The 14,541-nt window shown below is 36.3% G+C and overlaps 1 protein-coding gene across 2 annotated transcripts; it reads left to right on the top strand.

Annotated features, from left to right (window-relative positions):
- Window positions 1-329: 329 nt before the first annotated feature.
- GMFB (glia maturation factor beta) lies at window positions 330-14,100 on the top strand. Of its 2 annotated transcripts, none has more exons than XM_072963066.1 (7): window positions 330-457; window positions 4,771-4,867; window positions 6,258-6,307; window positions 6,998-7,047; window positions 7,519-7,601; window positions 8,626-8,699; window positions 10,368-14,100. In XM_072963066.1, the coding sequence occupies exons 1-7, from the start codon at window positions 455-457 to the stop codon at window positions 10,437-10,439; spliced, it is 429 nt and encodes a 142-aa protein (XP_072819167.1). In that variant the 5' UTR covers window positions 330-454; the 3' UTR covers window positions 10,440-14,100. The 2 variants fall into 2 exon arrangements, with proteins under 2 accessions (XP_072819167.1, XP_031534919.1); XM_031679059.2 differs by lacking the exon at window positions 330-457 and adding an exon at window positions 518-671.
- The last annotated feature ends 441 nt before the right edge of the window (window positions 14,101-14,541 follow it).

The raw sequence follows: 14,541 nt of genomic DNA, 5'->3' as shown, positions 1-14,541 counted from the left end.
ATTTTAAGAATGTATTTTGGGTTTGGCTTGAATTTTAAGAGTGTATTTTGGGTTTGGGTTTTTTTTTTAATTCTTATTTTTATTAAACAGTAGTTGACTTACAGTGTTAGTTTCAGATGTACAGCAAAGCGACTCAGTTATACATATACATACAGACATGTATTTTTTCAGATTCTTTTCCATTACTAGAGAATGAATGTACTGGCAGGATTGCCCGCTCCCAGACAGAACTTCCACCCCTAGAGAAGGCAGAACAGACGGGCGTTCGCGTTCCGGCTAATTTTGAGCCACGCCGCCCGCCTTCCACCGCCTGCCGTCACGTGCCGGCCCGCCGCTGCCGCGTTGCTCGGTGGGGGCGGCTCTGCCAGGCGCCGGGCAGGAAGGGAGGCGGCCGCTGTGCCATTCTTAAAGGGGCCTGAGGGAAGGCGAAAGGCTGCTGACGGCCGGAAGGAAAATGGTGAGTTGCCGCCGGGGAGGGCGGGGGCCGGAGGACTGGGTCAGCCCGCCGGGCTTTCCTGTTTGCCAGAGCGGGTCTCGGCGGGCAGCGCCCAGTGTAGGTCGGCGGCTGCTTCCGGCCCGGCTGCTGGTGGGTACCCACAGGCTGAGACTTGGCCTCCGCCCGCCGCCGCTGCCTCCTCGTCTAAGGACAGCATCCTCCTGCCGGGCCCGGGGTCAGTCCGCCTAGCGGGCCTGGGGACTAGGGTGCGACCCGTAGGAGTGGGTTCCTGCTCACTGCGTACTTCTGGAAGGAGGGTTCCAGCTTCTACGCTGAAGGGTGGTTGGAACCAGGGGTCTGGCCCAGCGGAGGGCTCCCCTAAACGCAGGCTTCTCTGCCAGGGCCCGGGCCAGGCCTGAAGGGCCGGCAGGGGCTGAGCACCTTCCGCCTGGCCGCCTTTGCAAGGAGGGGGCTCCAATTCTGATTCTATTTTCTCGGCCTCGCCTTCGCTTCTTTCTCCTCTTTCCCCCTGCCTGCTTCTAAGGATGCCTTCTTATCCTTGCTTTCTTTGAGTTATAGGAGCTGGAAACCTTTTGACCCAACGCTTTGGCTCTTGGCCTTAAAGTGACTGTCAAAAGCTTTAGGTTTGCATGGTCTGGGGGCTCTGACGTTCTCGTATGGGTTCGACTCCACGGTCAAAAAAAAAAGAAAAAAAAAAGGAGAATTAAATCAGTTGCTGAACGAGCATTTCCTGGATCTTAACCGCCGGGTTTTAAAATACGATCGTTTCTTTCATTAGAAACAGAATACAAAATCCCCACTGTTCTTTTCATTGACCTCCCACTCATTTCTCAGCCCACCTCCATCGAATAGATCCTGCCATGGTCACTATATCCAAAGGACTCTCCAGTTCTCATCTCTCCTGACTTTTCAGCTGCACTGGGTGTTGACCACGCTCTCCGCTTGGGAACATTCTCTTCCCTTGTGCTTTCCCCTTGGCTTCTGGAATACAGAACTGGTGTTTCTCCTACTTCTCCAGTTGATCTGTGTTCTATGCAGTTTTCCTTCCGTGTATGTACATCACGAATAAGTCTTCAGCTCCATCTTAAAAATGCTTCGTTTTCAATTCTGTATTCTTTATCCATCCTTTCTTGCCTACACTGATAGCTTCAATTACCCTCTACCTGTATGTAGATAACTTTTTAGTTTGTGTTGCACATCTTGCTTCTGAGATCCAGCCCAGATCTGTATATCTCATTATTTAGTTAACATTCCTGGGATGCTTTCCCCACTTGAGTGCCTCAGAGCCACCTCAGTTTGTCCAGAATAGAACTCATCTCTTTCCCCTCAAACGTGGCTTCCTCAGTGTTCCTTAACTTAGTGAGAGACAGCACCATTTAGTCTGTTACACAAGCAAGGAGCTTAGGAGTCAACTTTTTACTAATGCACTCCTCCCAGTATCCAGTCTGTCACCAGCTCTTCTGTAGTGGTAAAGAGCGTGGGCTAGAAGTCAGGCAGTCTGGGTTGAATCCTGGCTTCCCTAGTTGTGTAACTTTGGGGAAGATACTTAACCTCTCTAAGCCTTAGTTTCTTGCAAAATGAGGATAATATAATACCCATCTCATGGGATTGTTTTGAGCATGCAGGGAGGTCCATGTAAAGGACATAGCACAGTGTTTCTCTCATAGTGTTGAATACATGTTAACAATCATTAGCAGTATTCACACACTTTTCTTTATCCTCATCAACCTGTCTAAGCTACTTTTCATCTCTCACCTGGACTAGTTAACTTGTCTTGCTGTATTCATCCTGGCTCTCTGCCTGGCTTTTCTGCATGCAAATCTGATTATTTTCCCTGTTACCAGTCTGCTTTAAACACCTTAGTGGGTTCCTTTTGCTCACAGGATAGAGACTGAAAAACTTAATATGACCGTCTAGGCCCTATGTGGTCCAGTCCCTGCCATCCATCTTTTACACATGTTACAGCTCATTCTCTGTCACACTGGCCTTTCATTATCTTAGATGTGCTGTGCTCACTTTAATCCAAGGATCTTTGCATAGGCAGTTTTGGTCCTTTAGATGCCTTTTTTAGGCAAGCCTCCTGTGACCATGCTGTTGTTCACTAGTCTTGAGTTCTCATAGCATCATCTCTCCTTCCTAGCTCTTATTCTAGGTACAAATGTGTACATTTTTTTTTAACCTGATGCTTTTGATATAGGTCTCTTCTTTACTAGAGTTAATAAGCTACTTGCAGGCAGGCCTATATTTTTAATCTGTTTATTTTATATAATTGTATCCCTAGCACTTAGCATGGTGCTGACACTCATTAAATGTTCATCGTGTAGGTAAACCAATAAATGAACACTTGAACTCAACTCTCCATTTAACTTTCTGTATTAATATTTACCATATAGTGTTGTTTTCAGGGCGTTATACTCATTTTTAAATACCTCTGTTAACTGGAAGCAATTAGAATTGGCTGAGCTGTGATCCTTTTTCTTGTAGAAAGGAATTCGTGGCCTTAGTACGGTATTGGGAGGGGTGAAAATGAAAAAGAAAGCTATACAGATTAAATCACAGCATGTTTTTCACTTGGTTTATTATCTTTAGAGTGTCAGGATTGCACAAGCAGCTCTGGTTATCAGACCTGGAATATAAGACTCGTGACAAATTGCTGTTTGCCTGCAGAAATCTAAAGTATTTACTAGTTTCTACTAATGGGTTCTATCTTTGGTTAAAGAGAGAATGGAAATTCTAGTTTTCTGATTTCTATGTCTTTCTCGAAAGATAGGAAAAAATAGACTAGGGTTGAATACTGCCTCCAGAAGCTCCGTGTGACTTAGCATCTCTTTCTCTAAAGAGAACTAAAAGGTTGGATGTACGTGACTCCTTCAGGAGCCTAATTTATGGGATAATATATATTGGTAGGATGTACTTCCTAATTGTATAACTAGCATATCCTGTGGCATATCACACCTTACATATTACCAGGGTTGCAAATTTATAGGACAGTTTAAAATTGATAGCCACTTCCTGCTGTAACATATGCTCTTACTTACCCAACACAGGGTGAAAAAGCAGGCTTTTACTAATTTTAATTTTAACTTAAATTGGAAGCCTTAATTCTTTTGGGTTATAGTAGGACATGTGTATTTGGCATTGGTCTCAAAAATTTTAATTTTCTGAAGAAGAAAGGGGGAATCTATATATGAAGAGACCGAAGAACATGAACCTTGTTGGAAACCTGAGTCAATCAGACTCACTGTTTTAAAAAAAAAAAAAAGGAGGAAGATTTGAACTTTGAACTCTACTTGAATAATTGAGACTGGAATTATTGTTGGTTTTTTAGTTAAGATAATGTTATTGTCCTTATGTTTTTAGTGGAACACACTGTCACTTTAATAACATGTTAAAATATTTACAGTTAAAATGATCTCTGGCCTTTACTGTGTGACAGTCCATGAGGGCAGTATTGAGGGTGTTGGATGAAATAAGATTAGCTGTGTGTTGATAATGGCTGAAGCTGAGTATTAAGTGGGTTTCACTATACTATTTCCTACCTTCGTATGTGTTCAAAGTTACATATTAAAGAGAAAAAAAGATTTGTATCCCTGTGCTTGCAATCAGTAATACATTTTTACTGTTGAAAGAAGAGTGATATTGATCATTTCCTTGCCCAGTTTCTGGAGAAGAGCCTCTAATATTTTTTCATAATTTATAAAAGATTCTTTGAGTTTTTATGTTTGTGTCATCTGGTTTTGCTTTCATAATTCTTAATAGCTCCTCTTTTTTGATCCTGCAGTCATTTAATTAAGATATAAAATGTAATTGATCTTTATTCTTATGTTTTGTTTTTCATGCTTTTGCTTATTTTATTTTTTTACGTAAGTTTTGAGACCCAAAAACGAACCAAGGTCTTATTAACTCTAAGTGCAGTAACATGATTTTCCTATTCTTCCTGCATAGTGCAAAAATATTATACTTTCTAATAGCAATGTTCCTTGACTTTTCCCATATTCTTCCCTTCCCCCTCTGATGAAATTGCACATTATTACGTGTCTAGTTCTTTGAGATATTGAGTAGCCAAAGATAAAGTTAAATTATACCCTACATATAAGATGAACAAATATGTATAATTGAATAATGTAGATACAAATACTGGTAGATTTAAAAGCCCTTTAAGTGTTCATGTGTTTCACGTTAATACTTTTATATAATTATCTACATTTGTAGATGTCAGTATACCTTCTTCAAAGCTATTAGGTTTTATAACTTTAACATGTAGATATACTGAAGTCATGGCATTTGATAACATGATTTTTTTACTTTTCTAGAGTGAGTCTTTGGTGGTTTGTGATGTTGCTGAAGATCTAGTAGAAAAGCTGAGAAAGTTTCGTTTTCGCAAAGAAACAAACAATGCTGCCATTATAAGTAAGCTAACAGTGATTGTCTTCGTTACGTGGTCTTTGTTTTTATTCTATAGCTACATCAAATAACCTGAACCTTTAGAAAGTAATTTGCCTCCTCCTGTTTTAATCCCCTCCCCCCACTTTTATATCACTTTAAAAAGTAGGTAAAGCTACTATCGTAGAACAGAGGTAGAGTGTCCCCCCTCAGCTGTCTGCATAGCTCTGAAGAAGATGATCATCTTGGTCACTTGGTCATTTGTAGTGATCCATCCAACTCCATCCTTTAACTTCTCAAGAGACTGAAAATAGCCTGGCTGTTCATCCTCAAACAGAAACCTTTGTCTACACCTAAAATGGTACAGTTTAGCATTGTGTTCAAAGTGATTTGGGTCTTAACTTCAATTCTAGGCTTGAACTCTAGTTTCATGGAGCGTACTTATGTCACTGACTTTTGACAGTGGAAAACGTGCTTTGCATATTGCCTCTTCTACTGTGAGCTGTATCTGATGTTATGCAGATTTCTTTCATATTCTTAGGTAATATTTAATATGTGGGTAGTGATTTAGAAAGATGAAGGATGAGGGGGTAAGAATGTAAAATTCTATAGACTCATAACAGAGATGCATCTGGCAGATGGAAATTAGTGTGGTGGTGACAACTTGTCATGAATTCTGGTTCTTTTACAAATACTACAACATAGGCATACAGTTCTTAAAAATGAAAATGTGTGTCAGTGCCATTTTGCCAGAAAGGATAAAGCTAAGCTATCTGAGATCATATTGTATTTCACAGGATTTACTATGAAATTAATGCAAAACCAAAAAAATGGCTAACTTTTCAGAGGAATGGAAGAGAATAGAGGCATAGGTTATCTAAACATACTTTGATTTGGCTTTGGATTATGTTACATATACTTGAATAGAGATACCACTGCTATTTGGTAATTTACTTTCTCAGAGTCATCATACTGCACCATGAAATCCCGACTCTGGAGAAGCTGGGAATCTGGCGGTTGTTCTATTCTGACCCTTGCTCTGCTTTTTTGATTGTAATTCTAACCATATTCAATAACCAGTCTCAATCACAGTGACCTTTTCAGACCTTTTCTTATCATCCAGAAAGTTGCATTTGAGTTACAAAATTCTTTATATACACAGTAATTGTAAAGAGGTGACATAAAATTCTAAATATGCCAATTAGGTGCTGGGAATTGTGGGTAAAAGCTTTTAAATGCTGACTCCTTGAAAAGCAAAGCTAGATAATACATCATAAACTAAAACTGCAAATGAGTTTTATGCTTGTGTTTCTTCATGTTTTAATTTTGGATGCCAAAAAAAGGGCTGGGACTCTGCATTGGGTAGATCAAGGTCACGTTAGAATCACAGTTCACTCATACTGTATTTTTATTTTAGTGAAAATTGATAAGGATAAACGCCTGGTGGTGCTGGATGAAGAGCTTGAGGTTGGTTTGATCAGCTAAATACAGCTTTATAGTTAAGCAATTACTATTGCCCAAAAGATGCTTGTACTAGTTCCATGTACTTCTAAAATGAGTTCTAAACCTTTAAATACATGCTCGTTATTCATGAAAAGCATGTGCTAATTGTTGTGCATTATCTTGCTAATTTAATCACCTTCCATAAAGCATTAATGAAATCCAGTGTAATAAGTGATAGAAACTTACTTTGTCTGGTTAAAAACTGAATCAGCTTTATAACTTGCTTCTAAATTGCTTGGCCAGTACTTAAAAACTAAAACCGTGTAACCTAGGTATTTAGTTTGTCAAGTTAAGTAACTAATTTAGAGGGAAAAGAAATTAACCTTTTTTCCCTAAATCAGATATTGTTGTTGCTCTGAGGGATTGACATATATCACTCAGTATTTCCTGACAGTTGGAACGTGCGCATAGATTACTCTGCCCCTCAGTTCCATGTTTAGTTAATAAATGGAACTAAACTGAGTGGACTGGAGTGGACTTTCACTGGACTGAGGGTTTAATAACCTCAGCTTATGTACAATTTAGTAAAATAGAATTTTATGTTGTGATATAAGGTTATGAATTTATACCTATTAGTAGAATCGGTGCTTGGTCTATCTCTTAAGAACTTACGGGTAAGAAATGTTTGTAAGTTGTTTTTCTTTATGGTGCCAGGGCATTTCACCAGATGAACTTAAAGATGAACTACCTGAACGCCAACCTCGATATCCTTTTCTTAGTGCTTTAAAAAGATCCGTTTTCTTTAGTGGTCACAGTTTTATTTATGAAGTACATTTGTTCAACTTTTAAGACATATATTTTATAATACTTTCTTCTACACCACGATCATGACCAAATTAAAATGTTTTCTCATATTGGAAAAAAATCAGAAAACTGATGTATATTTTTTTAGATTTCTTTTATGTGTCTACAGTAAAAATTGAGAAAGAGAAGAAATTCATACTTTTTAAATAAATTTATTTGTGATAGAGTATATGATTTTATAACTTGTCTTTGGGGCCCATTTATAATTTTGTGGAAATAAAATGAATAATGAAGGTGTGGCCTAAATGGATAGGACAGGAATTTACCACTCACTAGCTCCCTAGGTGTATATTTTCTTTCAGACCTTTGTTGGTAAGTGCTTGGCTCATACAGAACAGTAGTTTTATTAGTTTCTTTAACTTGAGAAAAACCTTCATTGTCTATAGTTATAAATATCAACATGATGATGGAAGAGTTTCATACCCCTTGTGCTTTATTTTCTCCAGTCCTGTTGGTAAGTGAATCTCTTTAAATAGTTCATATTTGGTTCTAATCAAATTAAGCCATTTTTATACTAGACAACTTTTATGCTTGTTTTAAGGATGAAAATATTTATGTTGAATAACCTAAATTGCAGTGTGTGTGCACATACATGCTCATGTGAATACATCACTAAAAATAAGTTACTATGAAGTATTACCTCCTAGAACTTTCTCTTCTTAGGATGAATTCCTAGAAATGGAATTGTTAGGTCAAATTATACACACATTTTAAGGAATTTGAAATGACATTTAAAATGTCAAAAGTTTTCAATACATTTTCTTCTGTATTTTAATTTCGTTTATAAGTATGTGAACTTTGTGTAAGATTATGATATATATTTGTATTTATCTTTAAATAATAGTTACCAATTATATGCTTATAATCTTGAGAACAGTCCCAGAGTAGCTTATATTGGATATTAAAATGGCCTATTGGTATTTGATCTATCCATATCACCAGAACTCCACTGCCACCACTGTTCTAGCCCACAATAAAGTTTCTACTCACTGAACTCCCTCCTAAACTTTATTATTTGTATCATTTACATAGCACTTAAAATATACCGCAGTCTGTTTTTTAATTATGTAAGCAGACTAACTTTTTCAGAGCAAGTCTCCCCATCCCACTGACACCCACCAACATCCCAAAACCTTTATACATTAGGCATCTGTAAAATTGATCTTGATACTTAACATCAAAATTACAATAGTGCTGAAAAGTTTCAAAGTATTTGCAAGGCTCTAGAAGTCAAGATACATAGAGATCTAGCCTCATGTATTTTTGCTGACCTAAAGCCTTGTTCATTGGTTATTTAGCTATGTCTCTTTTTCAGACAATATGCAGTATGAGTCTCAAAATACAGCTCTTACATTTAGACAAGTTTTTATAAACTCGTTAGCATAGGAAATCCTAAATGTGTCATTTTTTTAAAGTGAAAATGAAAACCCATCACTTTTTCAAAATCTAAGTCTCATTTCTATTTTAATCTCTTCTAGGATGTAAGCCTGAACAACAGATGATGTATGCTGGGAGTAAGAATAAGTTAGTCCAAACAGCTGAACTAACCAAGGTGGTATTTATATTTGACTTGCTTGTTGAGACAATATTTTCCCTTTGTAAGTAGAGCAATACCTAAATAATCTGAAGAGTTAAGTATTTCTTCGTGCTGGTGAGCATTATTTAGAACAGAGGAGTAAATTAGAGCTTTTTATTAGTTGGAAATAGAATGGTAGATGTCTTTAACCAAAAGTGTGTTTTTTGAATGGAAATTATAAATTGATTAGAAGAAATCACATTCAGAATGTAGGCAGCTTTAGAGAAGCCAGTGTAACTATTCAACCTATTGAGAATTTTTCATCTTCCATAATGTAATTTCTAATAGATAAAAGTCAGCATTGACTTCTCTGAGCCTTTTATCATAGACTAAATGAACCAAATTCTGGGCTGGGATTCCATATTATACAATTAACTGTATTGTTTCCAGATCTAAAATTAAATTTAAAAAATTTTTAAATTTATTTATTTTCAAAATTTTGTTGGGGGGAGGTAATTAGGTTTATTTGTTTTTTTAATGAAGGTACTGGTATAAAATTAAATTGTTAAGAGTACTTACTAATATTAGCTTTATTAAGTTAGAACATTGTGTTTCATGTGAGACACAAGCTTTAACATTTACCATGTCCCCATTGTATTACGGCATTTTTGAAGGTTAAAGGTAAGAGGGGTACTTGCTCTCAAACTTTATTTAGCTTCCATATATTAATTAGAGTCAAAAAAGTAGATACATTTAAAGTTTTGAAATAGAATATTATATCACTGAAGTAATATTTCCTTTCAGGTTTTATTTTAAGGACAGCATCAGTATTTTCCCCTTGGGTGCTTAATCGTCAACTGAGGGGATGTTTTTAAGTGCCCTCTGCTTTCTCCCTTTAGCCCATATGGTTGTTATTGATACCAACTTATAGATACCGCTTTTCCTCATTTGTACCATAGGAATACTCTGCAGTTGCTTTAAGTAGGTTGGATGGTTAGGAAGGAGCTCTGTTAACAGCCTTATGTCTGTTCTAATTCCAGGCATGCCCTAAAGTACTGAAATTAAGGCATTACAATTTACAAGTTACTTTTACAAATAATCTAATTGAATCCATACCACAACCCTGTGAGGTTGATGATGAAGTTCCTGTTCTGTAGCTGGGAAAACTGAGATTTGAGGATGAATGACTTACCTACGGTTGCTTATTAGGACATGTCAGAGCTACGATTCAAATTCACATCTGCCTGAAATCCCACTCTTTCTGCTGTATTGCATTGTCTCTTTGTAGCCATTATACTTTCTGGGCCTGTGTGTGTTCAGATTCTGGCTTGAGATTTGTGACCATGGACCTCTAATCCAGCCGTATCTGAACAGCTGGTATTTCCTCCACCCATGGAGGCTTGGCACATGTTCTTCCAATTCCTCACTAGTTCGACTGATTTTAGTTGTGTTTACTTGGGTGTCTCTTTTAGTGGGTGACATCTATAGAACTCCTCTTTGAGAATATTTGAAGATTTGTGCTTGTAAGAGAGTTTTGATTTTATGCCATCTTGATTGCTAAACTTTGATAACTGAGGCCTTAGCATTTAAAAAACAGTGAAGTTGTATCTAATTTACACGGGTTAAGTCATTACCAACGTGAAAGAAAGCAGAATTTGGTGTTTAATATTCAAATATACAACGTATTTGATTTTTTTTCTTAAGGTATTTGAAATAAGAAATACTGAAGACCTAACTGAAGAATGGTTACGTGAGAAACTTGGATTTTTCCACTAATGTGAACTTCTGTGTTTCTAAAGTATTTATGTATTAACCTGACCATACTGGAACCAGACATAAGTACTTATTTATGCCTAAAAATGCACTGTTACTTACAGTTTGTTTCCTGCAGTAAAGAAAAATTCTTCATTTGTTCAGTTTGAACAAAGGGGAAATCATCTTCATAGTAATGAAACTTTGTAAAGTGTTTCCTTATATTTGTAATTGTTAGGTGGACTACTTCTCTCCAGGGACTTTTTGCACTCTTGTGACTAATTTCTATAACTTACGGTTCAGAATTTGTTACTATTTACAGACACCATTGGAAAGTGGGTATTAGATTGTGATAGACAACAGTTGCCTCCTTTTGACAAATACTGGATATTAGCAGTTTATATATGAAAATAGCGTATTATCACTTGTCAAATCTTTGAAATCACTTTGAGATAAAAGACTTGAGTGACCCAATTTTGAGCTATGAATAATAATTTACCGTAGTATAACCTGCATTACAAGTACTTTTTCATCAATTCCATGCCGCCTTTAGTTTTCTATATCTTTTTAATCAAGTCCAGAAACTTTTCATCAATCACTCATTCTTAAGGTCTGGAAGTTAGATTTTATAATAAAGTTACGACTCTTAGGTTTTCTTCTTATGGAAATAGCATTTTAGTCTTAGAAACTGATGGATTGTAACTAACCAAGGGCTTCATTCCTAGTTGTGTCATTTCTAGATAGTATTGAATCTAGGTTAATAACCCTTTATTTATAAAGCACCTCTTAATGTTGTCCTGTGAATACTAGTTATTTTACATGTGTTAATACCGTGCCTTTGATTTGTTAGCTTTAAAGTTAGTTTAAGACTTTTACACTGCCAGTATTCCAGATTTGGTGAAGTTAATACTTTTGTAAAGGGTCCAAGTAAAACAATTTTCTAATAAGTGTATCTGAAATTTGTAATAAAATCAATTTCCTATTTTAAAAATTCCAACTATCTACTTGAATTGGTGAATGTATGGTAGTTGAGAGTTATAATTTGGGGTATATTTGTAATTAGTTTTGTGCCATAGGAAAAAATTACTTATCTTAAAACCTTGGGCATAGTTAATAACATTAACGCATCAATAGGAATCGCATCTTATATCCTAAATGTCAGAAGATATTCTAAACTGGACACATGTCTTGTTAGATAACGGCATCCTTGGCATTTTTAAAGCAAGGATTCTAATATGTAGTGTACTCTAAAAACATATAAATAACTGTTTAACATTATTTTGACATGAATTTGACAAAAGGTCTTGAGACTAGAACTAACCAGATTTGGTGAGTGGATTCTTATATTAAGAATATCTTAATCATTTCAAAACTAGCAAAGACTTTTTTTATATTGACGTATTTCCCATTCATAGATGGTTTGCAGTTTTTTTTTTGAGGTTTCTGTGCCAACTTTAATGAAGAGGTAAAGATAGTTGGAATTTTCACAATATTGAATCTTCTGTTTCTGACACTGTTTGGCTTCACTAATCAAAAAAGAGGAAGCAATAGGAAGTTAGTTAGAGATGAGGAAGTGCTTGAGTTGGTATTTGTTTTGATTAATGAACTGCAAGCGTTCTTTATTCCAGTTGCCAGAGAGAGCGCTTCACCCAGGAAGTTTAAGAATTCTTTAAACAGCTATTTCGATGTTGGAGAATAATGCTTATAATTCTGCAGAAATGCTAATGTAATTCAAGCAAATGGAGACTTTATAATGTTTTTGAATGAAGGAAATGAGATTTTTGTTTCACCTGGTTCACAGCAATATGAGAAAGTAACTAGTGCTGCAAGAATGTATTTTTTAGTGAGGTTCCTTATTTTTGTCTTGCATGTTTTAGGGTTTGTGTGTTTTTATATTGGAAAGTCCTCCATAATGTCGGGTAATGTTGACCTCTACACATGGAACTCTTAGTTCCCCCGTTCTCTAACTGAGGCAGAGAGCTGTGATAAACCATGCTTTTTTGAGCTTGTCTGACTCCTTATTAATACCATGTATTTTTGCAAGACAACAGATGAGGTTAGGGAATCAGTAGAGCATTTTTTCACTTCCTCTGTCCTGTAAGGAGTTATAGATCCTTTGCCCTAGAATATTCTCGACTTTTATATAAATCTCCCTTTCCTCTAACCAAATTTTGCATTGTTCTTTTAAAGTATATTTCCTATTTGGTCTGTTTTTCTACCTTCTCTCAAGTAGTCACTCCAGGTTTCATAATTCCAGTTTTCACATTCCGCTTCTGGTACAGCCATTCCCATTCAGCCTTAAACCTTAATCTTTCCTTTTTGGCAGCAGCTTTTTTCCTGGGAACCTCCTTCATGGGCTTGTAAGTCAGCATTAGTTTTGAAATTGTTGGCCTTGCATAAGTTCTGCATAGCATCTAATGTTGTCAGAATAGAACCAACTAGTAATCACAACATGTTTTTAGTATGGTTTTTGTGGCAACATAAATGACATATGAAGAAAACTGTTCTCAGGTTACTATGCTGAAATTCCAAACTGTCAGGAGTTTTCAATAGTATTCACTTTGTTCTGGTATTGAAGTAATTATGTTAGGAAAAAAGTTGTTTGACTGTTTTTGTTTAATTGACTTCTAAAATAAATGTTCAAATTGTCTATAACTAAAAAGTTTACTAAATGCCTAATGCAGTTAAACACACTCTTGTTTAAGAGGGTGTTGCTAAATTTTTTTTTGTCATTACTAAATGATCTTTGTAGCAGAATGTCTCTCAGCACTTTTCTCTCTCCTTTTGTCTCCTATTTTCAGGAGTCAAATGTAGCCATAAACTGTATCCTGGTCTGACACTTTAACCAAACATTGGCCAGTTAAAGGAGTTTATTGCCAAATTGAATTTGGCTTTCTTTGTTTCCCAGCCATATAGATAGTAAGGAAGGTGTACTTTAACATATGTTTGGATTGCGTTAAAACACTAGCAATGTCATTAATCCATAATGTGGACTAGTGATGAAAAGATATTTTCATAAGAGTTTAAATGCTGATATTTGGTGGAAGTAGAGAGTAACTCGTAATCTATCAATTCGAATATTCTTAGTATGGTTGCTTTCCCTGTTTGTTCAATAGACTGATAATACTGGAATCTACAGGATTTGAGCCTTTACAGCTAATGTGAAGAAGTATCTCAAGCATTTCTGGACAAATCTTATTTTGTATTTCTGGAAGAATGTAAATCTTTTAGGCCACTTAATACCAATGGTCCCAAGTTGAATATTCTTGAGAATTCTTGTTTCCTGTTATGCCACTTGACATTTCAAATCAGTGATCATGTTCCTGTAATAGTTAAAACAACTACTTTGAGGTTGTGATAGAAACTGTTTTCTTGCTTTTTGGAGTATAGTTCATATACATGTAATTACTTGAATATTGTTTGAGATCACTAACATGCCAGGGTAGTTCCCACTGCTTTAGATGGTCCAATGTAATCTCGTTCAGGAGGCTTGAAACATTAATGGTTTAGTTAGTCTTGTGAATTTTAACAGTTCCCTGTCATCGTTTAACAAAATCAACGGCTGGTGCAACTTCTGAAGCTGTGGTTTCAGTCTCTGCGAGTTCATATTGCATGTTTATTTTGGGCAGTCTTCTGTTAAGCATGGTGCTTGTACTGGTTTAAATAAAATGTTAACATGAAAGGACTTCTAGCTTTTCATTTTTTACTCACCTCCTTTCCCTTTTGGGGTTACTGTTTGCCTGACTCAGTTGTGGCATTTGTGGGAACCACACAGATTCAGTTGTTCTCTTTATCTGGAAAAACTGACAGGTAAGATAAGCAAATCACTTGGCAAAAGTAGGATGGAGGGAGGGAAAATAAAAGAAGATTATGAAAATTTCTAAAACTTGGGCTGATGCTAAAATGATTTGTTGCTAGGGACAGAAGGCATTATTTCAAGTAATGAACCCTGGCTTTCAAAGGGAAAACTGTAAGTTAGAGGGGCTTTGTACTTCCTTAGAGATCAGATTAAACTGAAAGAACTTTAATTGAATATAGTTTATCACTTTATTAAATGTCCATTGAAGACCCATCCTGCCATTATGAGAGACTATGTCTGTGGTTTGTGTGTCATGGTATCTGTTGA

This window comes from Vicugna pacos, chromosome 6 (genome assembly GCF_048564905.1).
Source record: "Vicugna pacos chromosome 6, VicPac4, whole genome shotgun sequence".
In the NCBI taxonomy this organism is placed as follows: Eukaryota; Metazoa; Chordata; class Mammalia; order Artiodactyla; family Camelidae; genus Vicugna; species Vicugna pacos.
Note: the sequence above shows the minus strand (reverse complement) of the source record. Positions and strands in the feature narration are given on the sequence as shown.